General features: G+C 42.7%; 1 protein-coding gene across 2 annotated transcripts; it reads left to right on the forward strand.

Annotated features, from left to right (window-relative positions):
- The first annotated feature begins 1,079 nt into the window (after positions 1–1,079).
- On the forward strand, positions 1,080–23,389 carry LPL (lipoprotein lipase). Of its 2 annotated transcripts, XM_054578950.1 has the most exons (10): positions 1,080–1,378; positions 7,309–7,478; positions 11,325–11,504; positions 12,751–12,862; positions 13,582–13,815; positions 14,997–15,239; positions 16,449–16,569; positions 17,246–17,428; positions 18,834–18,938; positions 21,455–23,389. In XM_054578950.1, coding segments are annotated over exons 1-10 (1,437 nt in total). In that variant the 5' UTR covers positions 1,080–1,290; the 3' UTR covers positions 21,456–23,389. The 2 variants fall into 2 exon arrangements, with proteins under 2 accessions (XP_054434925.1, XP_054434924.1); XM_054578949.1 differs by lacking the exon at positions 21,455–23,389 and having other exon boundaries at positions 18,834–18,942.
- The last annotated feature ends 1,602 nt before the right edge of the window (positions 23,390–24,991 follow it).

The following is a 24,991-nucleotide window of genomic DNA, read 5'->3' on the forward strand; positions in this document are numbered from 1 at the left end:
AGGGATGAGTAAAAGGAAGCCGTAGAAGATATTCAGAGAAATAATCCAATATAAGACAGTGAATTAGAGGTTTTGATTTTTGAGCCTGTTTCTCAGATACAAAGTGGAGAGTATAGAGTTAATTGTCCTTTCTGGCTAATGCAAATCTTTTACACTTAAAAAGATATCATGATAGTATTCTAGGCATATTGGCAAAAATAGAAGATTTTATTATTCTTATTTTAACTACATACCTCAATGCATCTTTGTTGGTAGCTTTATTAAGGTATAATTTACATACTACAAAGTTCACCAATGTAAGGTGTGCAAGTCAGGGGTTTTTTAGTGTCAAAGCTTCTCCGCACTCCCTCTCCCTTGCCCCCCAGCTTCAGGCAGCCACTAATCTGCTTTCTTTCTACAAGACTTGCCTATTTGTGGATTTTTACAGTGTGTCTTTTGTGTTGGCTTCTTTCACGTCGCATAACAACACACTTTTAGATGCCTGGACCTCCATATTCTGCCCCTGAGAATAAAATGTTATACTTCCGTTCTTTGATGAGTTGGGATACGATTTGCATGAGGCAAAAATTAGAAACGAGGTAGAACAAGAGGGCTTATCTCCATCCACCACAGTGGCTAATCCATTTTGCCAACGTTAAAACACCGATTGTTCAAGTAGGAGCTACAGATCAGTGTTTATGGATCCTTAAATTGACATCGTCTAGAAGAATTTTGGGGAAAATAAACCCTGTAAGTTACAAACAGGATCCATTAAAAGAAGAGTGGGTTTAAGTTTGGACCAAATGTAGTTTAACGGCTTAACTTCCCCTCTTTGGAAAACTGGTGGTTGCGGAGTATTTAACATAAATCCATATAAACCCTGTTTGGTGCTTGTACAGGGGCCCTGGAGAGCCAGACCCCTGAGGAAAAGCGAATAGGAAACTCTAAAGAAAGCAAATTTTCCTTCTGCCCTTTCACCCTCTTCTCGCTGGCAGGGTTGATCTTCATTACAGTTTGCTCCAACATTTGGAAGTGTATTTAGGGCCCTCCCTCCAACTTATGATTTTATAGCCAATAGGTGATGAGGTTTATTTGCATATTTCCAGTCACATAAGCAGCCTTGGAGTGGAAACAGTGTCAGACTCGATTCTTCTTCCTCCGAGGAAACCTGCCACTTCTAGCTCCCTGCTCTCTGCCTTGCCCCGCGCAGGACCGAGGCTCTGCCTGTGCGCCCCTGCGGCTCCGCGGTGCATCAGTCTGTCCGCGCTCCGGACCGTGCCCGGTAACTTCGACCGAAGGACAAGCCTCGAGATGCAGAGCAAAGTGCTGCTCCTGGTGGCTCTGGGCGTGTGTCTCCAGAGTCTGATCGCCTGGCATCGAGGGGTGGTGGCCGCCGACAGTAAGTTTTGCGCGCAGACTCCCCTTCACCTGCAGGCGCGGCCCAGCGGCCACTTCCCGCGTCTGGAGGATGGGAAGGCGGGAGTCGGCAGCACATTCGGATGGGCGCGGAGGACTCACCTCGCCCGTGCGCGGCTCGGACAGGTCGCCGGGGCGGGACCCGGGAGAGGCAGGGAGGGAGCTTTGCCTCCGGTCTCGCGGGGGCCGCTGGCAGTTCCCGCTCTCCCGGGTTCCCGCGCTGCCCCTCCGCGCCCGCTGAGGTCGTGTTCCCGGGCGCCCGGGCTCACCCGGGAAGGGACGGGAGCAGTGCGAGGGTCGGGACGACGGAGGCGGGAGCAAGGGGTCAGATGGCAGTGACAGGCAGTCCCCTGCTGGCTCGGGGTGGGGTCGGGGGCGGCCCTGGAACGAAAGGCACGCGGGCCAAGGTGACCCTGGCTAGGCTGTGGCTGCGACTCAGCCCCTGCCTGTGGGAGCGCAGGCAGAAAGCGGTCCCTTCTGGGGAAGCCGGCCCAGGAGGACGGAAGGGTTCTCTGCATCCTGGGCGCACCGGATACTCTCATTCTGCATCGAGTGGGAGTGGGGGACCGGGTAGCGTGGCGCGGAGGCCTGGGGCGCCGCATCTTGCAGGCGTCCGGGCGCGGGGGAGCTCCCCAGCTGCCACCCTCGCACGCTGGGCTTTTCTTAGCGCCCAGTAAATCGGGCGACCCCCCTGAAAACGTGGACTTGGGGGTTGCCAGGTTTGCAAGGGCTCTCCTTAGCGCTCGGCAGCCTCCCGCTCGCCAGGGTTAGGGCTCTGGAGGCCAGAGGCGAATCTCTTTATAGCGGCGGGGGTAGGGTAGGGGTTAGAGGGGACCAGCGCGCAGCCCGAGACCCGCCCGCACTGGAGGCCGCCTGCTTAACTGGAACCTTGCTTCAGCTGACACAACAGCAACGCAAAGGATTAACTATTTGGTCTTCCTGAAGCCAAGCCTGAACTTACTGCTGCGCGTGCGTGTGTTTTTAATGATAAATAAAATACGGGGGCGAGGGGGTCGGGGCAGCAACTGAAGCAAGTCTTAAAAGGAGGCAGCGTTTTCTTCTCTCCGGTGGTGGTGCTTGGGAGTCCTTTCAGGTGGCACGTGGACAGTGGTTCAGGTTATAGTCGAGCCTGTCCAAGACTTTTATTGCAGCTGAAAGTTCGTTTCAGAACTGAATTTTGTGAAAGAATATTTTTGCTAGGTTAAGAAAAGTAAGTCAAAGCTGAATTGGCCGAAAAAAAAAAAAAAAAAAAAAAGACAAGTATCTTTTCTGTCAGGGCAGTTGGAGAACAGCAGTGGCTCAGTCAGAAAGTCCTAAACATCTTGCATGGCCTCATGTCCCCTTGATGGCGTTTGACACTCTCCAAGAAGATGGTGGGAGCAGACTCCATATTCTTGAGTTTGACAAGTGCACCATAGTGTAGCGTTCCTTTTACCATAAAACACCCACAGATATGTGTCACCCAGAGTTGAAGTTTTTGCTAGGCTCCCTTAGAGGTTCAGGACAAGAAATTCCTGGGCTAGTCAGTGTTGCCTCTCAGAGTTTATCTTCCTCAACCCTAAAGGGGAATTTGGACCAGACTCAAATCTCTCTTAGGCCCCTCTAATTCCTACTCTGATTTACATGGATGCAAGTGAGCCATGAATTAAACTGGATTGCAACCAACGCATGCTTTTCCTGGTTGTAAATGTAAGGAGGAATCATTTTTAAGTAGGCTTGAAATTAATGTCTGTCATCCTAGCCTCTTACTCTCACTCCATCCCCTCCCCTTTATAGTGTGTCTCTCCTACCGCAGCAACTTTCTGCCCCCTTTTTATCCCCCCCTCCAAATGAATTCATCTCAGGATGTCAGAGTTTCAGGGCAGGAGGACACAAGCGTGAGGGAGCGAGGGGTAAGCAGCACCTCCCCAGCTCTGACGGCATTAGTCATTCTCGGGCTCCTTCTAAGAAGAACTCAAGGAGAGGAGGCACTGCCCTCTGTTTCCTGGTTCTGGGAAAGCCACCACAAACGTCATCAGGAAACCTGCAGAACCAGGAGGCGAGCATATGGGTCAGTGCTCAGTAGCTGAAGTTCTTCTTGACTGGTCACAGTGAATTCCAGGCTAACATCTGAATTAAACGTGTTGGGTAATGACAGCAAAATAGCAGATAACTCTTGCAGAGGTTGGCAAGGGATTGATGGATTAATAGCTGTATTGAAAGGTGGGAGTCAGGCACTGGGGAAGAGTTTCAAAGGAAAGTTTTCACTTTCTTTCAGACGGTGTATTTTTAGCTCAACCCTTCTTGTGTGCTTTATTCCTGGAGGAGAAATTGGGCTATACAGTTTATTACCTCTATTTTTACCAACATTTTATCTATAAAAATGAAAAGCAAATCTTCTTGTCAAGGAAGTCAGGGGTATTGTCTGCATTGGAATATCTGGAAGGACCAATCATTTCAGTCAGATAACAATATTGATTTTTTTCCCTCCTCACTGAACTTGTTTTTTGTTTTCATCAATTCAACTTGTTTCTTGGCATTCTACAGAAGCTGCTTGAGTCAATAATTGTGACCATCAGTCTTAGAGAGAAGATAAATTACCCATGAGGTCTTTTAGGAGGGAGGGAGAGAGAGAGAGAGAGAGGGAGAGGGATAAAGTGGAAACTTCAAAGAGAATTGCATTATAATTGAGCTCATGTACCTCATGTCTTCTTATAAATGTCAATCAAATTCATCTAATAAATGTGAATTGCTTTTAGAATATCTTTTCTGGGATGTTCCATGCTTTTCCTTTTCAGGAAGCAATAATATAGCTCTAAATTTATCCTCAAAGTGCTTTCTGAGTTCTCTGCCTAATTTTGTCCTTGTCAGTTTAAGATAAATTCTCTGTCTTTATGTGCATGCTTAGATTTTTAGCTATTTAGGAATTTAGGAATAAAGATTACCACATGCATTAACCTGTAATTTGCCTGGCTCCCCAACAGTTCCCCTTAGTGCCTAGTAAGGACGTGTCTGACGGGGCTGGCTGGCGTGGTGGTGCTGGCGTGCGAAATCGAATTCAGGATGGAGGTTCTTATAAAGATATATACCTTAGGCAGCTCCCTTTTTATTTTACTAGTCTAAGATGGTCTGAATTTCTAAAGGGATCTGGTAAAAGGTCCTTATCCCCTTAAAAGAATAGGTGCAGAGTCACAAAGATCATTTCCATGTATGGAAACAGTAATTTCCTTAGTAACAATGAACTCAAGTCAGTTCACCTGCCAGCCAGGCGCAATCCCAGTGTATGGGACAACTACACACATTGGCTGCTCGCAATCAGGACCCACCCTCCTCTCCATCTCTAAGGGGCCTAAGTCAGTTATATGAGGGCTGATAGGGGTGTGTAAGGCACATCTGTCCTCAGGATGCTGAGACATCCTTGAGGGGTTACAAACACCTGTAGTGGGAAAGTTCCTATCAGAACACCGGGAGAAGCTAAGACTCATACCCATGATTTCAATGACAGAACTGACATAGCATTGAAAACATCACATAGCACATACAGTGGTAGTATATTCCAGTCATATGCTTTACTATGCTTTCTGTAACTTAAAATGAAAACCAATTTCCTCGGAAGGTGAAGTAAAGGTCTCCAAATAAAAATGTGCTTGAAAATGTATGAATTTCATTTTTTTTTTTTTTGAGGGGAAGATAGGTATCCAGCACTAACTCTTGGTTGTGGGAAATGGGAGCTCTCCACGAGCTATTCAGACAACCTGATACAGGACTTCCAGATTGAACAGACTGTGTGTGTGTGTGTGTGTGTGTGTGTGTGTGTGTGTAATTGTACGAAGCCAGCCTTAATAATTACAAAGAATATTCTTCACCATTTCAAAATCACTAGCAACACCAGAGTCACCATGTTGCATAATTCGGGGGATAAATAGAATAAAAGTGAGTGTGTTCCCTGGGGTGGTGCAAGGCAAGAGTCTTAAATGTCAGTTTGGCAAATAGGTGGTGGGTGAGATCCATCTGCCAGGTTTCAGATTATTCCTGCTTTAAAAAGACTGCTAATCGAACGTGTTAAAATAAGACCGGTAGAGAGGAGGCAGGAGTTATTTGATGTGGAGAGATGTGGGGGAGGGAAACTAATTTAGTTTCAAGTTTTCTAAAACACTTTCTAACACTAAAAGGACTTCTTGCATATTGGAGGCAGAATCAGATTAAGAGTCTACAATATATTTTTTTCCACTGTCAGATAAATAATAAGGCCACCGGAGCGCTTTCTGTTTAGGAAGGAAAGAGAAGTTCTGCATCTTCAAATAAGATGAGAAGCAGAGTGTATTCATGATGGACGAGCGAATTTCAAGTGCAATTTTACTATAGGAAATAAAAAATAAAGCTTTAAATATCAATCTCTGATTTGAATAAATTATCTTAGAATGTTTAGGTTCTAGAGATTGTATGTATGAGTGTGTGTGTGTGTGTGATCAACTTGCTACATATGACTCACTTAGCAAGAGGTAATCACAATATTGCTTATGGAATTTTGAAAAATAATTAAAAAGGAAAATGTTGGCCAGTCCTCAGATAAATCTGTGATAAGTTTGGCTCAGGTGCTCATCTTCCCATGTGTGATAGCATTCTTATTTTTATTTTTGGCCTCATTTTTGCAATGTTATTTTGAAAATCACAGATTTTCAGCTTTTGAATTGTGAAAATTGAGGAAGTTTAGATTAAGAAATTACAAGTATTTCTAAGCAACCTCAGCTATTTACCTTCTGAAAGTTTTAAATAGTGAAATCTGAAATCTACAAGTTATTGCCTCCTTATAGTGAATAAGCAGATTACTTTTGACTTGACAAGAAATTAAGTATTTTCCCATAATATAATTTCCCTTTGACGTGTTTGCTCTGTAAAATAGTCTGATTTTATCTGCAGTACAACTTACTTCAAGTGTTCACTGTGATGTGCTCTGTACTCCTTACGAACATCCTGTGAAGATTCATCAACATTTAGGTTTATTGTCCAGAGAGACAATATAGGTTTTCTTTTTGTCCTTATTTGTCTTGGGATTATTTAGGAAGAGCCAAAGTGGATTCTTTCCAAAACCAGCTTTGCGGTAGTTTTTTAAAGCTTTGACTTTGTGAAAGACTAAAGACGTAAGTGGAAAAAGAGATATTTGGGGAAAGAGTTAACCATGGTTCATACATAGCACATGTATTTCTGAACAACCCATTAAATGATTTTTTAAAAATACCCTGAACTGATGTGTCCTAATGTGGGGGGCGGGGACCACTCCATGCAAAAGCTTCCTCGTGTTGCCAACTTTTCCTATTGCTAATATTTAAAAAAATTATGCTGGTGAAAAGGAAACAATCTTCCCTCAGACAAGCTTTATTGTATCTTATTGTGGAAAACATTCCTTTGGCGTAATCAGAGACTTAAAGAGGGTGACATGATATATGAAATAAGTAGAACTACGCAACGCAAGGGCCACGAGCCAGCGTTGTATAGAGAATGAGCTTTGAACTGGAACCGAGAGACCTGGGTGGGTCTGGTCCCCGCTTTCTCTCCCATTTTCAGCAGCATGACCTTGGCCAACTCATGCTCTGAGAGAAAGTTGAATTAATGAAGGACTTTCAAATAGCAGTTAACCGTGCGCCCCCTGTCCCCGCCCCCCTCCCCGACCCCCGCAACTGAGGGAGAAGATGGGAGACTCAGGAGAGATCAATATTGCTTAACTCACAGTTATCTTAAGACCATCTCAGTCAGCTTGGATCAGCACTGGAGAATCGGTCATTCTCTTGCAGTCCACGTTCATTTTTTAAAAACTTTAGAAACAAAAGCAGTATTGGGGCTGGTTGCTTGGGAACCTAAAGCATACCAACCGCTTCAGCAAATAAAAAAGAAAAAATCTTTCTATTAACTTTCAATGCAATTTTTCTTTTTCAGAAATTACAGGAGGAAAAGATTTTGTAGACATTGAAAGTAAATTTTCTCTAAGGACCCCTGAAGACACAGTGGAGGACACTTGCCACCTCATTCCTGGGCAACCAGAATCAGTGGCCAACTGTCACTTCAACCACAGCAGCAAAACCTTCGTGGTCATCCACGGCTGGACGGTGAGAGAGGCTCTTTAGAAAGGAATGGGTTGGGGTGGACCCGGCATCCCGACCCGCTTGCCCTGGTGGCTGGGAACCCAGCGATTGGTCTCCACATCCCACACTTCTATTTCTTTCAGATGGCTTTGCTTTAAAATTGGGTAAAGGCAATTTTGGCTCAATTTTGTAGAATTTAAAGCCACTGGCTCATGAGTACTTCCCCCAGGCCACACTGACTTGACTTTACCCTGGGACCCAGTGGGTGCCCTCCAACCTGCCCTTCCTCTGAGGTGGAGAACCAGGCAGTTGCTCAACTGCAGAGCAGAATGTAGGTTACCATTCTGGGGAATCACTGGAAACCCGGCACGATCCCGGTTTATCCCGCACATCACCCAAGGTTCTTTCCTGAGGCAGACAACCCGTGGGACTGAGGCGGGGGCTCCAGTCCTGGTTTTGCAGTTCTCCAGCTCTGGGATGTAGATCAAAGCCCTTCTCATCTCTGCGTCTCAGTTTACTGGTCGGTAAAACAAAGAGGTTGGACTAGACATCCTTCCACTTCCAACATTGTCCCGTTATAAACTTGAGGGAGCTTTCCTAGAGGTGAAAGAGGGCTAGCCAGCAAACTGCCATGCAAGATGATTAGAAAAGGTAAAAACTACAGTTAAATTTACCTTTAAAGGATATGAATAGACTAGTTCTTTCTACATATGCCCGGTAGGCCCTCTATGTAGTGCAGTTCTTACTTAAGTACTTCAGTTGGTTTTTACTATTTTAAATCCCTAGTGAGATTTCATTATTTATGAAAAAGGACTTGAATAAAATGGATGGTTAAAGAGATACTCTCTTCTCACTATGTCAGAGCTTGCAAACGTGGTAATCGGTACTAAATTCTAATACGATGAATTGGCTCATGACTGATATGCTTCTAATCCCAACTGTTACTGACAGCGAAGGGCGATTGCTAAAACTTTTATGGAGAGGAAGGCAACTTCTAATAGAATTTACATGGGTGTTTATTCTAACAAAAATATAGCTATTTACTAGAGTTAATATAGTAAATTACATACTTTTTGATAAATATACATTCAAATTTCTAACATAAACCTTTTTTTATATATCAGGAGATTTAAGTAGGAAAAAGCAATCGGTGATTTTAGAGACATTTTTATTGTATGTAGAACTCCGCTTTTAATACTTTTCAAGAAAGTTTAAACTTAATAAACATTTATATGACAGGAATAAATTGAATATCACACGCAACTTATCCCCAAGAGTTTTATACTTCAGGGATTTTTGAAAAACATGTCACCCGCCCCCATATTAAGATGACACCGCTGACCCCATGTCAGCTCACGGTGCCCGTTGCTCTCACCAGTCGTCCTGTCCGCTAGGCTAGGCCCATTTGTGTTCTTCTCCTTGTGGTTCTGACCTTTTGGGAGCCTGGGCTTGGCCGCCGGCTGGGGGCTGAGTCTCACCGTGCGGAGCCGGCAACTCTGCACAGCCCAGCCACGCTGGATGGAGCTCGCCTCAGTAGGCTCCCTCCCTGGCTGGTTCAGTGCAGGAGGCAAGGGAGGCATCAGTTTGGCTGTGTGTCTGACAATAAAAAATTTAAGAAACTGGCATTGATTTAAGGAACCTCAGAAGAAAAACCTAGAAAATAATACTTTCCCAGAGGTGAGGAAGGGGCATACTTACTTGGGTTTCCTACTCCTTTCGGTTAGTTACAGTATATACGTTGAATTACAAAAGGACGGATTAGGCTGACTGATAGGCAGTTAATACAAGGATCAGTCACAGCAGGAGTAAGTTGGGTTACTTGCTCGCTGACAGGTTGCCTCTTTTGGAAACATTGATAGTACAGAAAAATTTATAATAAGGCCTAAGAGCAAACAAGAGCTTCCTGCCTTGTCTGTGGTAAACTGCCCAGCGACTCAAGGGTTGAGGACTAAGGGAAGTGAGGAGGCTCTGCCCCTTCCTCGTGAGAACCCCGAAGGAATGCTGAGCCTGCAGGGGGTGGAGGGCAAGTCTAGGAAGGCGATTGGCCACGGCTGTGCTGGAGCTTTGCCACCTGCTTTAAGCACAGGGTTTGCATTGTGATGGAGGAGGTCCTCACCCCTGGCTGAAAAGAGGAGAGATTCACATTGTTTTCTCTCTTGAGAGGCAGCTGTGCAGGGTGGCCCCCAATCTCAATGGAGGAGAAGGAGGCCAGGACCAATGTCTCAGGGTTTCATGTGAGGCGGGTGTTCCAGCAGTTTCCCCCAAAGACCCAGGCTGCACCCAGACTTGAAGCAGACTTGCTGGGACGTGTTCAAAGACTATTTAATGAAGTTCCTAATGGGCTAACATCACTTCTGTACCTTTTTCTTCTCTGTTTTCTCTTCCCACTTAAAATAGCTACAGAGTTGGGATTTTATCACTGCAAGTAGATTGGAAACCAGATGGACCCAAGGAGAAGTTTAGGCGGTGGAGGGTGACTTTGAGGTCCCCCGAGTTCAACCCTTTGTTCTGTGGTGCTAGTGAGGGGAAAGCAGCGCCTGGGCTGTGCGTAGCGGTAGCGAGTGGAAGGGCTGGAGTTGGAACTGGGACCCTCTGTGCCTCGGGCTGCTTTCTCGTACCCCAGAGCCCAGCGATGTGGCGAAAGCTTGCTCAGTGTGTTAGTGTCAGGACTGGAGCAAGCCATCACGTGGTGCTGGTTTAGTCTAGGAAACAGATGAAGCAAAATGGAAGCGCAAGGCTGAAAGAACCTGCCACGTGAATCGAAGTTCCAAAAGATGTCCCTGGGTCCAGAAACTCAAGGGTCCTATAGTTTTTATTCGAATTCCTCTTAGAAGATGAAAGGTTGTACAGGTCTCCCCGAAAAAGCTGCTTTCCACCTGGATTTCAGAATCTTCTTTGCCGAGTACATGGTGACTTAGCCTTTACTGAGGCTGCACAATGATCTGCTCTGGGGCCATTATCAAAGGTGGGTAGATTGGGGAATTAAAATCAGGTTGTTGCTGTGTGCAAGCGTATGGCAGGATGGTGTAGAGTTTATAATCTGCAGTTTTTTAAATGTGTTTCTAGTGTTTCAAAGTTTGTGTCTTTGCGTAGGTGTCTGATGTCTACTTTATTAGAGTCAATCTGAGGACCCCATAGTTCTTTTGGCTTTGAAAAGAATAGTTCTTTGAGGACTTTGTTAACAAGAAGCAAGGAATTACCTCCAAACAGGACTGATCTAATAATTAGGGAAATGTGAGCATCAAACTTCATTAATTTCCACACTGATAATGAAGAATTTGAGGGACTTAAGAAAAAGCCTGAGCCAAGGTTAATAATTTTCTTATGTATTAAGCAAGAGATTGCTAAGCGAACTTACCTTCTGCTGGGAGAGATTCGCATGCTTAAAACTATTCTTTTTTTCATTACCGCATCAAATGTTGCATGTGACCCTTTTTAAGAAAAGAAGTGCATTTATAGCTGCCAAAATGATTCTGTAGGGAAACATTCATTAGCCTAACTGATAGTGTTGAAATGGATTTTTTTTTATAGTATGTAACTCTGCTGCAAAATTTTAACTTGTTCAGATTGACCTTTTCTTTTAATACCATGAATTATTGACATTTTCCTGAATTCATAAAATGTGCTGTTAAAACTGAGAGCGCGGGAAGCTGCAGGCCTCTGTCCCTGAGCTCAGCCAGCCTTCCTCGGCCCCCTCAAGTTTCTCGGGAGGGGCAGGCACAGTCTTTTGTGTGGTTTGATTCTTCCGTCTGAGCCCACGGGTTTCCTTGTGGGTTTGTTTTTTCCTGCCTCATGTAGGTGTACTGGGCTGACACATCTGTGACAAGTTGCAGGTGGGTATTTTAAGAAAGCTTGCATTGTCCTCTTCAGGTGACAGGAATGTATGAAAGTTGGGTGCCCAAACTTGTGGCTGCCCTGTACAAGAGGGAACCCGACTCCAACGTCATCGTGGTGGACTGGCTGTTGCGGGCCCAGCAGCACTATCCGGTGTCCGCGGGCTACACCAAGCTGGTGGGAAAGGATGTGGCCACGTTTATCAACTGGATGGAGGTAAGACTGAGGGGAGAGGCCTTGTGTATCCAACACAGATCCCTTGGCTAGAGCTGGACAAGTGGCTGGCCTTTGTGCCTTTTTGCTTAGATAAAGGTATTTTCTGGGGCAATTCAAATCTGCAGGATGGACACTGGCATTATTTTTATCCAAAAGCAGCATTATGATAAGAATGATAAAACTATAGAGTCAAGACATGGTCTGCCCTACTCCGTCCTTTGATATTCTCATAGTGAATGGATTTGCTGAGAACAAAAACTAAGTGGGCAGAACAGAGAAGAGCTTGTTATTTCTGGGCATAGGAAAGGTTCCTTCCCTACCAGTGGGCTGGCCCGTGGAATTTTATCCTGGCTCTGACCCCTTAGGATACTGATCTCCTTGATGAAAATATTAATAGTACACTTATTCCTTAGTGTGGATTAAAGGCCCCTGTTTTTTTGAGGGTTATAGGAGGGATGGAGTTGGGCTAGGAAGAACATGGCAGGGACAGTCTTTAGGATGTGAGGTGGCTCAGGGTCCAAAGTTCCAACTTAGCTGCCAGTTTTACCCACACGACTCCCTGAGGCCATCCTCTGAAAACTACCTTTGGAAAGTTTCTTGGGGTTGAAAGGAAGCTAATTCTCTGAGAGGGCCAAGTTACTTAAACCAGATGCTTGGAGGTAAACAGTAAGTTATGGTTATTGGACTACCCTTAAAAGGTTGACCACTGACTCTTTTGCTAATCAGGAGTGTGAACTTAGGCAAATCAGGCCACCTCCCTGGCCTCTCATCCCATCTGTTGAATGAGGAGGCCGGACCATACGTGTCTGCAGTCCCTTCCCCTGTAATATTTTCTGATTTTTAGTCATTGTTTGCCTAACCTTAAAGAATAAAGTGATGCAGGGCGTTTAGAGTAGGAACTAATGGGTTAAAGTTAAATCTATGTGTGTGTATAGATCTATATATAAATCTACACATGCATATATATGCATACACATATTTTCAGATGTATGGAGATTAAGATTTCCATACATTTCAATTTCAGATGAATTGAAACACTTTCTAAATCAAATACTTTGTTGAGGAAAAAATCTCAGCACTACAGTATGTCTTTCTTATCTGTAACACAAAATTAAAGTAAGTGGAATTAGTTTTCAGAATTGCCCATATGTTGAAAACAATATTTATATTCATTTTATTTCTTTTAGCTTTGATCTCTTGCAATGAATTTGTAAGAACCCTTTTTTTTTCTTTCTCTCTTCCAAAGGAGGAATTTAACTATCCTCTGGACAATGTGCATCTCTTGGGGTACAGCCTTGGAGCCCACGCGGCAGGGGTTGCAGGAAGTTTGACCAATAAGAAGGTCAATAGAATCACTGGTAAGAAATCAGTGCCATTGGTCTTGTAACAAGAGTTGAGATGCCTGTCATTCTGAAAGGGAATGAGGGTGTTTGTCAAATGCCCATATGTGTGTGTGTTCTTCTGGGTATGCCCAGCCACTTGGTCACGTCACAGCAGGGCTCTTTTTCTGCAGTGAGACAGAATGCAGGCCCTTACTCTCGTGGGCAGATGTGCTGGCAGAAGAGAAAGAGCAGAGTTAAGCTCAGAGAGCCTGCTGGTGTCCCTCCTCCCTTCGCCCTGGCCTGTGCCAGTGTGCTGCCCACATGTCGCCCCTCCCATCAGGACTGGGAGAATGATGAAGAACCTACACCATTTGGAAACAGGAAAACATTCACCTTGGGCCAGTGGTAGTAGATGGTTTGGCACATGTAGAGAGGAAGGAAGAGCTTGCCGCTGTGGAAGGGCCTCTCACCAGCTTCAAAAATAATTTACAAAAGGAAATCAAGTCGTCCTGTGAAAATTACTAATTCATGGCTTGCTTAAGAGACTCAAAATCCATTTTAGGAGGAGCTAAGACTACTTTTCTGACTCCCAGTAATTTAAAGATTCAGTCACTACTGAACAGGAACTAGTAAGAACCTGTGTGGCTACCAATTCTATTCAAGTGCTGAGCAATGGAATGCTAAGGTGATACTGATGGAGACTAAAAGCAATAGGAATTTAAAAGTCTCTGAGGCCTTCTTTCCCCCCCATTAAGGCCTAGATCCAGCTGGACCCAACTTTGAGTACGCAGAAGCTCCAAGTCGCCTTTCTCCCGATGATGCGGATTTTGTAGATGTCCTACACACATTCACCAGAGGGTCACCTGGCCGGAGTATTGGTATCCAGAAACCAGTGGGGCATGTTGACATTTATCCTAATGGAGGCACTTTTCAACCAGGCTGTAACATTGGGGAAGCTATCCGCGTGATTGCCGAGAGAGGCCTTGGAGGTAAATATGATTTAGAAGTTAATGAGACGTAATTGTGTTCTTAATGCTTATTGGCTCAGAGTTAAACCATTCTCCACAAGATGTGGTTTTAATATACATGTTCAGCCAAGTTATGGTTCAGACGAAGTGTCAGGTTCAGCATGGCCCCCCTGCTGTGGGCAGTCTGGCTTCTTATCTAGTCTTGACTGACCACAGTCCAGGCTACATTGAGTGCTGCACTCACAGTGACAAAAGACAAGACAGGTGTGGTTTAGACAAGGGAACCCCACTGCCTTTGAAAATAGCAGCATAAAATGCTACCTGGCCACATGTTATCCTACTTTGAACGCAGTTGAAAAACCAGTAGAGTTATTTTGGATTTTACAGAAAGTAAAGGACATGGTAACTAGTCCACATTTCTTTAATTGGCATTTTAAAGAGATGCACAAATCATAAACAAATCACCATTCTTTAACAACAAATGTTCCAAAATTTTAAGAAGAAAATTTAATGTTGGCTTAATAGTTGCTTTAATAATTGTGGTAGTTTGTGTTTAATGTATTATTTGTTTTAAGGGAACTTTGCATACTTGGTGGACGTTGGGATGCACCTGTAGATAATATGCTCAAGACTTTTGTGCACATTTTAAAACTTGCAGCATAATGTTACTATTTTCAGTAATTATAAAAGTTTATGGTAATAGGTACATCCTTATAACATTGATGATTATTTCTATGATTCATTTAATATAAAAATCATTAGTAATAAAAAAACCTAGAGTTTTATGTAGCATCTATGATAAAATCATATTTATTTAATAATTATGCGCTTTTAATGTGGTTTCTAGAATTATGTTTCTAGAAGCATCTGCTTTATATAAGAGAAAGATATGATAAATTGGGCAAAATCAACTTCTGCCTTGGATATCTCTTATTATAGCATCTTAAACATACAAGTATAAGACAGCGGTAAAGCCAAAAGTTCCCTGTACATTTGCAACTTTGACATTACTGGAGGTGGGTAAGAGGCGGGCACCAAGAATATCTCCTTACATAGGATATACCATCGAAAAGGCATAGGACTAGGTCCTGCGGTCATTTTATTCTTACCACCACACCTAAGCCATTTTAGATGTGCTGGATGAGGCACTCATTGAAAATTTCTACAGAGTTGAAATTTTCTCTGCTTCCCCTTTTCCCCAGATGTGGATCAGCTCGTGAAGTGCTCTCATGAGCGCTCCATTCACCTCTTCATCGACTCTCTGTTGAATGAAGAAAATCCCAGCAAGGCCTACCGGTGCAATTCAAAGGAAGCCTTTGAGAAAGGGCTCTGCCTGAGTTGCAGAAAGAACCGTTGCAACAACGTGGGCTATGAGGTCAATAAGGTCAGAGCCAAAAGAAGCAGCAAAATGTACCTGAAGACTCGTTCTCAGATGCCTTACAAAGGTAAGTTCGGGGCTGCTATCAACAGGAAAACCAATCTGACCTGGTTTTCTTCTTCTTTTTGGTCATGCTCATTGCATCACACGTACTAATTTGTTCATTTATCACCCAGAGGTGATAAAATGATGTTACCAAACACTGAGCCCTCACTTGTGTGTTTGTGGGTAGAGAGGGAGGTGCACTGATCCACTTTACTGAAGCTCCAAATTCCCATTGCCAGCAAGGCCCGGGTCGCAGCCGGCACGACCCTGTGTCATAGCCCTGCCGGCCACCCTCCTCCATAATCGTGGCCGTTGGCGTGCGCAGCCCGTGAGCACCAGGCTCAGAGCTCATTTGAAACCATCCATCCAGGGTCAGCGCACTGTGGCCCATGAGCTGCATGGAGCTCACCACCTGCTTTTGTAAATAAAGTTTTATTAGCATAAAGTCACATGCATTTGTTTCTGTTTTGCTTAAGGCTGCTTTCTTGGGACAGAGACTGTATGGCCTGCAAAGCCGAAAATATTTACTATCTGGCCCTTTACAGAAGAGGTTTGCCAGCTCCTTAAGCTTGCTATAAGTGGAGGCAAGACCACCTGTATTTTGAAAAATGACTATTCCTGGGAGGGAGCTGATGGTCTGCACAGCTTTGCTGGTGATATGATGAAGCAAGTTTTAGTGTGAGACTCTCTGCTAGACGATGAGGGGACAGAGGATCAATATGACCCCCTGAACCGAAGGAGCTTAAACACAGGCTAGGGAGGCCAGACATACCCATGAAACATGAAGGAACGTAGTCACATACACTGACACAGTAACAAATGCCAAATATGCTCAGTATAGAGGCTAAGGGACCAGCTGGCCAAGAAAGAGGTAGAGTTCATGGAGAAGGCATCATGGGAAGTGGGGCCTCTTGATTCCACTTCCCTTGGACCCCATCAGAGATGGCTCCTTTCTAGGGTTGCTTCGCAATTTCGATTCACTGGGACTTTCCCGATCCACCTCAACCACACTTTTCTGAAAGGGGGTGGAACGCAAGGTTTGAATTGCCTAGTAGCGAACACTGTACAGACGCAAAGAAATCTTTTTAAGCCACACTGACTGTCCTGTGTGAGCTCTTCCTGCTTGACCCCTCACAAAATCCGGTCTGTGGTTGTGAGTTGCCTGCTTGTTGGGGGGCTGTGGTGTTTCCATACAGACTGATCAGCGCTTGCTTCGATTTTTTCCCTGCAGTCTTCCATTACCAAGTAAAGATCCACTTTTCTGGCACCGATACTGACACACAGACCAACCAGGCCTTCGAGATCTCTCTGTATGGCACTGTGGCTGAGAGCGAGAACATCCCTTTCACCCTGTGAGTAGCTCCTGCCCGTGGGCTTGTTGTGCACGGCCACCTACCATAACCACTGGTCTGAGGAATGGAAGAGGAGTAAGCCACTGAGAAAAATATGCAAAAGAATTTTAAAAAGCTATATGGCAAAAGATGTTCATTGTCGTGGTACATGTGATAGCATAGATTAGAAACAAGGTCAATGTCCATCCAATACTGAGGCTATGGTTAAGTGAGTTGGGATTTAATAAATCAACAAAACCAATCTAGCCTCTAAAAACTATAATTATGTAAAATGTGGCAAAAGTGGAAGATAAAAGATGAAGTAAAGAAAGAATAGAGAATTGTATGTATACTATGATTATTACAAAAGAAACATGTTCACATATCAATACAAATTGAGAGAATATATGAAAATAGTGTCTCTGAATAATTGGCTCATGGATTTTTTCTCTTAAAATTGTATTAAATAGTTCATATTGTTAGGATAAAATTTAGAATTGATTAAAGGGGTGGAGCTATCTTTTGAAATACACTAAATGCCATTGACATTCATCTTGAGTGTTTTGTTGGATATTTTTTGCATTTTTAAAATACCTCCCAAACAATAGAATGCCTTACATTTTTGGAAGAATAAAAGGGGAAAAAAAACCCCTCTTGGTTCCCAGAACTAACCAATTTTGTTGATTTCTGTATTCAGGCCCGAAGTTTCCACAAACAAGACATACTCCTTCCTCATTTACACGGAGGTGGACATCGGAGAGCTGCTCATGCTGAAACTCAAGTGGAACAGCGACTCATACTTCAGCTGGTCTGATTGGTGGAGCAGCCCCGGCTTTGCTGTAGAGAGGATCAGAGTGAAAGCAGGAGAGACACAAAAGAAGTAATTGCATTTGTTTTTCTCCCTTCCCCTTAGACTTCACTCTAATGTCATTACCTAGAGAGAGTGTTTCTGGAGCCTTCGACACTCAGGCAAAACTCTAATAAGCTTTGTCTTTAAACCTGTATCGGCTAGTAAGTGAGCTGAGTCAGACAGAGAAAGAAGAATACCTTGTGACTTCACTTATAGGTGGGATCTAAAAAAACAAAATAAGCAAACAAAGAAAACAATCCGATTCACAGATACAGAGAACAAACGGATGGTTGACAGATGGGAGGAGGTCTGGAGGGCTGAGTGAAAAAGGGGAAGGGATTAAGAAGTACAAATTAGCGGTCACAAAATAGTCACAGGGGTATAGCTTAGGGAATTTAGTTAATAACTATATGGTGCCAGGTGGGTACTAGATTTATCGGGGGAATCACTTCATAAATTATATAAATGTTTATCCACTATGCTGTACACCTGAAACTCATATAAAGTTGAATGTCAACTGTAATCTAAAAATTTAAGAAAACTCTATCAGCCAGATAATTACACCTATATATTTTTTTGCGGGAGTGTTCTTTAACCATCATACTAGGGAAGTAATAGTATTTCTGAATTTCATGGAAAGACGACATGATGCCCTGTTGATCGCAGTTATGAGTGACAGCTGAGATGAGAGGTCGGGAATCTCAGCTTCTCATTTTGCACGGCTCTTTGCAAGCACAAAATAGTTATGGAAGGAACCTCAGAGATGTTACTTTGATTTTCAAAGACTAGAGCCAACCTCTTGAAGAAGGATGAGATGCCAAGAGAATCTCACCCCGTCTCCCCAGGCCCACCCCACACACATCTATAAAATGAAATGTGTAGAGAACCCCATAGGATTGAAAAAATATCAACTAAATGGACAGGGATTTTGCAACTACAGTGTTACTACAGTATTGTTAATAAAAATATGGTATTTTACATTAAGGTTGATAAGTTATTATTTCTCTGCTCATTTTCTTATACAACTAAAAAAAAGAAAAAGAAAAAGGAGAGGTTGTGGCTGGAGAAGCAGGGCGCTTGTCTCTCTAGCAAAGCCAGCTGGAGGCACATACTCAGACGTGGTGAAACTGATCTGGTGTCATCTCTTGGTGAAAGCCTTGTGATTTTAAGGCTGTTCCAGGCTGTCAGGATGCAATTTAGATTGATTAGTTGGCTTTATTGCTGAACAATGCGTTGGGCCCTCCAATAGCCCTTGGATTCAGATATGTTGCTGACCAGAATGGCTTGAGTATAAACAGTCAATTACTGAAAATATCAAAACAATTAATTGGATGGATCATGTGGGATTTTAACAGCTCTGACCCAAGCACCCATTTTTGAACCGTCTTTTTCATTGTTCCATATGGCACATTCACATCCATTTTTTTCCTCACAGGGTGACCTTCTGTGCCCGGGACAAAGCGTCTCATCTGCAGAAAGGGAAGTCATCTGTGGTATTCGTGAAATGCCACGAGAAGTCCCTGAGTAAAAGCTCTGGCTGGTGAGCATCAGGGGCCAAGCTCCCCGGGGGACCGTGGGCTGGTGTGCCGAGGGGTGCCGCTGCGCGCCGGGCTCTGCACCCCGAGCTGCAGGCCCGCTCCAGTTCCTGTGAGCAGGGCCTTCCGGGAGTCTTCCTAGCCCTTCTGTACAGACCGCAGACCGGTCCGTTTGCTTTGGGCAGTACTTGCTCTTTTTTCCTGTCTCTTTCTGTTCTTTCTGCCAGCTCAGACCTTCATCCCTGGCACACTTTTTAGATTTTATTTTACTTCTTGAACAGCCACACAGTCTTCCCTTGTGCTTTCCCTTGCACAGCATTCCTGCTACCTTGACAATCCTGTGCGCAGAGCACTTGGCGCACGTTAGGAGTTGTGTGGCTATGGGTGCAGCTCCTCCTGGGATGTATCCAGGAGAGCGAAGCAGCAGCTGCAGCCACGTAGTCCTTCTATGATGTTCTAAGTGCCAGCTGACTCGGGGACAGGGGGACAGAGGGCCAAAGGGGCAGCCTCTGAGCATCCATGTCAAAACCCCGGAGGCGGGCAGTTAGTGGAGTTAGAGTGTAGGATATGGTTCTCATTCTCTTCTCCGTCTCACAATGACTCCCTGGCTCTTTCCCACCTGACCTTTAAGGCTAATCCATGCGGCAGCTGTCAGCTAAATTTTTCCAGAACGTCAGTACTAAGGGGGGACTAAGCATGTGATTTTCCCCATCCCTTCCTGACTTGCTGCTCTAGGCCACTTTCATTCCTCCCCTCATTCCCCTGCCAGGTGCCAAGGGCTCATTAGAGGCAGGTAGAAAGGAGAAAGTTTACACTGTGTCCCACAAGCCAGGGGCGCAAGAAGCAATGGGAAAGGCTGGTCACAACACTATCTGGTCACAGAAAAAACAATCGCTTTTGGTTTGCTTTCTCTCAGTTACACTTGTGGACGAAAGTACAGAATAAGAGTTGCCTGATCAGAAAAAAACACATTAAAGACTGTACATGCAATATCTCTACTATTTTTCATTTCTATTTTATAATGTAATTTATCCATAGATAATTATGGATTATGGATCAATTAGAAAAAAAGAGGCAAAAAGAAAATAAAATCAGTATGACTCTATGGCCCAGGGACAACCCTTAATTAACATTTAATATACAGGCAGATCTTGTTGTATTGAACTTTCTAGGTATTGTGTTTTTAACAAATTGAAGGTTTGTGGCCACGCTGCATCAAGCAAGTCTATTGGCTCTATTTTCCCAACAGATTCAGATGATGGTTAGCAGTTTTTAGCAATCAAGTATTTTTAATTAAGGTATGTGCATCATTTTTCCAGGCATAATACTATTGCACACTTAATAGACTACAGTATACTGTAAATTTTCTATGCACCGAGAAACGAAAAAATTCATGTGACTCACTTTAATGTGACACTTGCTTTACTGCAGTGGCCTGGGACCCAGACTGCAGTATCTCTGAGATACGCCCGTCTCTATTTCCCAATTTTCTCTATGCAGAGATAATATTTATATATTTTTATTATTTTACAAAAATGGAATTATGGCATCTATACTTTGCGTAGCAAGGTGAAGCCATCTGGATTAACAATATTCATGTAAGACACTCAAGAGAAACTCGCAATGGAGAGTAGTTACCGGCATTGAGCCTGCAGAGTAACCGAGTTCTTATTTAAGTGGAGACTGTTTTTTTAAAGAGGTTCTTTGCTTTGTTTTTCCTCATCACAAATTCGGGGCAATTTCACATTTGCTTTAAGTTGTAGAAAGGGTCTAAGTTTTATACTTGAATTTATGTCACAAAAAAACCATACACAAATGCACGTATACATGCACATTCTCCCAAAATTATTCACAACTTTAAATGTATATGTGAATGTAAAAACAAAACAAAAACAACCCCAGCAACCCCAAACTAGGAAATAACTCCATTTATTTATAAGGTATTTCTGGTCGTATTACTTATACATTACAAGAACTTACTTGAAAAAGTCTAATGATACATTCTTCATCTGATTATAGGATTACTGAGACGGTAGATACTTAGGCAGCTTTTTAAAAAATGCATCTGGATTTTATCTAAGAGGTCATTGTGAATCAGATTAATAACCTCCTGCAGTTTTCTTGTGATTAAGTTAATTGATCAAGGAAAAGCTTCTCTTTCTCTTACCTTCTGATACAACTCATAAAGCCTCATGTCACCACAAAAAACACACAGGCATTTCATTTGGCAAGTTTTAGAAGAAATATATCTTCCTAAATTTTGAAATCCTTTGCTTTCGTCTTCTGAAAATGATACTCTTTACTGGGACATGGCTAAGTAGATGTTAGGGGGCCTTCCCTTTCCAGAAACCTGCCACTTTCTCTGACCCATTGTCCACGCCTCCCCTGGGTTTATTCTCACCATTTCGTTCTGAACTTTCAGTTGAAATCCTCTTCCTCCTGATGTGGTGGGGGAGGGGAGAGGGTTGTAAAACACGAAGCAGATAATAAATTGCCCTTCCTTTTCTCCCTCTTTTCTCAGAAACTGGGCAAACCTACAGAAGAAAGAACAGCACATGAATTCTGTGAAGAAGGAAGTAACTTTTACAAAAGATGCCCAGAGCTTTGGGTGGTTAAAAGTGAATTTTCCTGAGTATTAATCCCAGCTATCCTTGTTAGTTGTTTTAAGGGACAGTCTCAAATATTAAGAAGTAGCTAATTCAACTTGAGGAGTATAGTGGCCAAATAGCACATTTTCCAACATTAAAAAACAGCAGGTATGAAAAGCACTGCATTTTGTCCTTTGAGAAAGAACTAAGAATTGTTTGGACAGTGGTAAAATAATAAAGCTTCTTTATGTAGTGAGTTTAGCCATAGCCTACAATTGATTATAACCTCCTATTTTAACTGGAATTCTGCAGTCTCTGGATCGATACATTCTCAAAGTATTCTCCAAGTCTGAGAACAGAAAATATTTTTTTTCTGGCCTGAGTTTGACCCATTTCTTTACTGGTCTAAACACCCACCTTTCTGGAGCAGTTTCCCTCTTGTCATTGGATGTGGTCCAGGAGTTAACCAGGAACCAGTGGCTTGGCGCGCGGAAGGGAGAATAGAGTTGAACTGAACCTTTAAACACTCCCTGTGGTTGGTTGCATCATAACTGAGTTACAAATTAAAGGAGATAAAAAATTTAGAACAATTAAATCTTAATGGACTTTACAGTTTACTGCTTAATCTCTTCCTTCCTTTTCTTGCTTTGTCTCAGTTATATTTTAACAATGCTCCCTGGGTAGGTGTTAAAAGGAGCCTGTCTTACTCAGCTGACACGCAATTTTAACTATGGAGAAAGAAAGTGATCCCATAATTTAGTATCAGAGTTTCAAAACTATGTTCATCATTACTTCATCAAAACTTCATTTTGAAGTTTTTACCATCCAATGGTTTCTATTCAGTCCTAGGCTTATCTGGGTCACGCTTCAGTCATACTTTGAGCATGTCTTTCTTCCCTGGTTTTGATAACATCTTTGAAGTCAAATTTTGTGTCACTCAAAGACCTACAAATTTTAGACAAGGACCATTTTTACCAAGTAGAGTGATGGAAAAACCACTGGGACATATTTGTAAACAGCACTTAAAACCCTTGTGGGCGACGGGAAGAATGCTCAGTTGCCACAGCCACTCAAAATGTCATGAGAGTTGTTGTTTTTAACAACTAGTCAGGAGTGAGAGAGCAATTATTTATAAACTAGATCTTCTGTGTTCAGAATGCTTTTCTATATATTAATATAAAATGATAAAGAAGTCAAATATGTCAGAGGCTATTGTTGGGAACCCAAACTGTGAACACGTTGTGGACACCCACGCACACACTCACTTACAGAAGAAGCCCCGCCTGTGCATTAATTACTCAGCGCCCTGGAAGGTGAAAGATCAACAGATGTATGGGAATTTGTTGGCCCTTCCTCTGGGAGACATGGTTGTGCCCATGTAGAGCAGGATGAATGCTGGGATCGGTATCAGCCAGTCTGGCATGAATTCTCTGTAAAAATAAAATGTTGTGCGATTAGCGTTTGGTGTTCCCCCTTTATTGCTAAATCATTAATCTTCTGGATTTGGGTTTTTCGAGCAAGGATGCATAAGCTTAAGAACATATGAATCAAATCAATATATGGCCCTGGGAACACTGGCTTCTATAGATTTCACTATATATTATATATTAGCAGTGCTTTGGCTTTAAGTGTTATTTATTAGCTGTAAATACTTGTGTGTATGTGTCAAAGGGGTTGTACATATGGGGAAGGCGGTCATGTGGTCTGCATTTCTAGATGTGTGGTGCTAACTCTGTACGTGTCTATCAGTGACGGTCTCACTGAGCCGACTTATTCTGATGAAGTAATACGATAAAATGGGCTTTCAGAAAAAACAAACTTACTTAATTATGTGAAGTTCTAATAAAATTGACAAAACTTTATTACAACATTAAGTCATTATTTTGTATCATTTTAGTCCCCTAAAATAGAAATGTATTCTTAGGGCAGGTTCATTCAGCAAATTTTTACTGAGTAACTGCTACACTTCGCAAAAAATATGGCTTCTAAAAATAACAGGGCACATTATGTGTATTTTTTATATTTGCTTTGGTACAGGGCCTTAGAGATTCCTTATTTATTTGTCAACAAATGATAGGCCACGGGCCAAAGAAATCCACTGTGTTCTATATTTACATGGCCCACAAACTAAGAATTTTTTTAAGATAATTTTTTATTTTTCAATTACAGTTGACATACAATATTAGTATCAGGTGTTACAACATAATGAATAGATGTTATATAACTTTTGAAGTGATCGCCCTGACATTTTTAGTACCCACCTGTCATATCTACTGTACATATCTAGCTCGTACAGTATTATTGACTATATTCTCTATGTTTTACTTTACATCCCTCTGTCTATTTTTATAACCACCAATTTGTACATTTTAATCCCATTGCCCTGTTTACCCATTCCTCCAATCCCCCTCCCATCTGGCAACCATCACAATATTCTCTGTACCTATGAGTTTGTTTTTTTTGTTGTTGATTTATTTTGTTTTTTAGTTCCACACATAAGTGAAATCATGTGGTATTTGTCTTTCTATGCCTGACTTACTTCCCTTAGCATATTACCCTCCAGGTCTGTCCATGTCTTGGATGGAGATCCTTTAAATATAACTAGAGAGGCAAATGACACAGAATTTTCCTAAATAAAATACACAGAACTTTTCTTGCCTGCAGGATACTTTTTCGCAAAATGTTAGATTAATAGAAAAACATCTTTGACTGTTTTCTGGAATACATTGCCTCTTTACTGAGGTCTAGATGTTAGCTACAAAGAGATTGGCATTTATGAAATAAAACGAACTATTGGGATGGGAGGTGCATTTTTTAGAACTTTAGATCTTCATGGTGAAAAAGAACATACAAGAGCACCCACGCAGCTAAGTCAGGATTGCTTCTTAGTACAAACAGGAAGAATTTAGTACACAAAACAATTGTTTCAGTGGTCACTGACCCAACACTTCATTGCCATTGTAGGCATAAAGTCTTCTGGACCTAGAGTCCCCTGGACAGGAAGAGACTCCCCAGTTTACGCTTTCCTCACTGCCAATCAATGCCTGTTGCGATAATATAAAAGACAGGCAATAGAAGATTTGGCAAGGATGTAGAGAAACATGAACTTGCATATGTTGCTAATGGCAATGTGAAATGGTGTAGTCACTCTGGAGAATAGTTTGGCAATTTTTTGAAAATTTAATTATAGATTTTAACCCATATGATCCAGCAATTCCATCTCTTGGTTATATACCTAAGAGAAATGCAAACATATGTTCACAAAGATTTGATGGAAGTGTTCATAGCAGCATCATTCATAACAGCCCCAAAGTGGAAGCAACCCAAGCATCGATACATTGGTGAAGAGATAAACAAAATGTCCATACAAATGAATACTATTCCAAAATTAAAAGAACAAACTGCTGATACAGGCTACAACATGGATGCACCTTGAACACATTTTGCTATATGAAAGGACCAGATGCTAA

The sequence above is a fragment of the Pteronotus mesoamericanus genome, unplaced genomic scaffold, assembly GCF_021234165.1.
Source record: "Pteronotus mesoamericanus isolate MK-2021 breed Mesoamerican mustached bat unplaced genomic scaffold, CSHL_Meso_final contig_502, whole genome shotgun sequence".
Lineage (NCBI taxonomy): Eukaryota > Metazoa > Chordata > Mammalia > Chiroptera > Mormoopidae > Pteronotus > Pteronotus mesoamericanus.

Excerpts from the sequence above, each read along its gene's own strand:
- LPL (XM_054578949.1), top strand. The coding sequence starts at position 1,291 with ATGCAGAGCAAAGTGCTGCTCCTGGTGGCTCTGGGCGTGTGTCTCCAG. Across the intron at positions 7,479-11,324 it reads TGGTCATCCACGGCTGGACG|GTGACAGGAATGTATGAAAG; the intron begins GTGAGAGAGGCT and ends TGTCCTCTTCAG. Across the intron at positions 12,863-13,581 it reads GAAGGTCAATAGAATCACTG|GCCTAGATCCAGCTGGACCC; the intron begins GTAAGAAATCAG and ends CCCCCCATTAAG.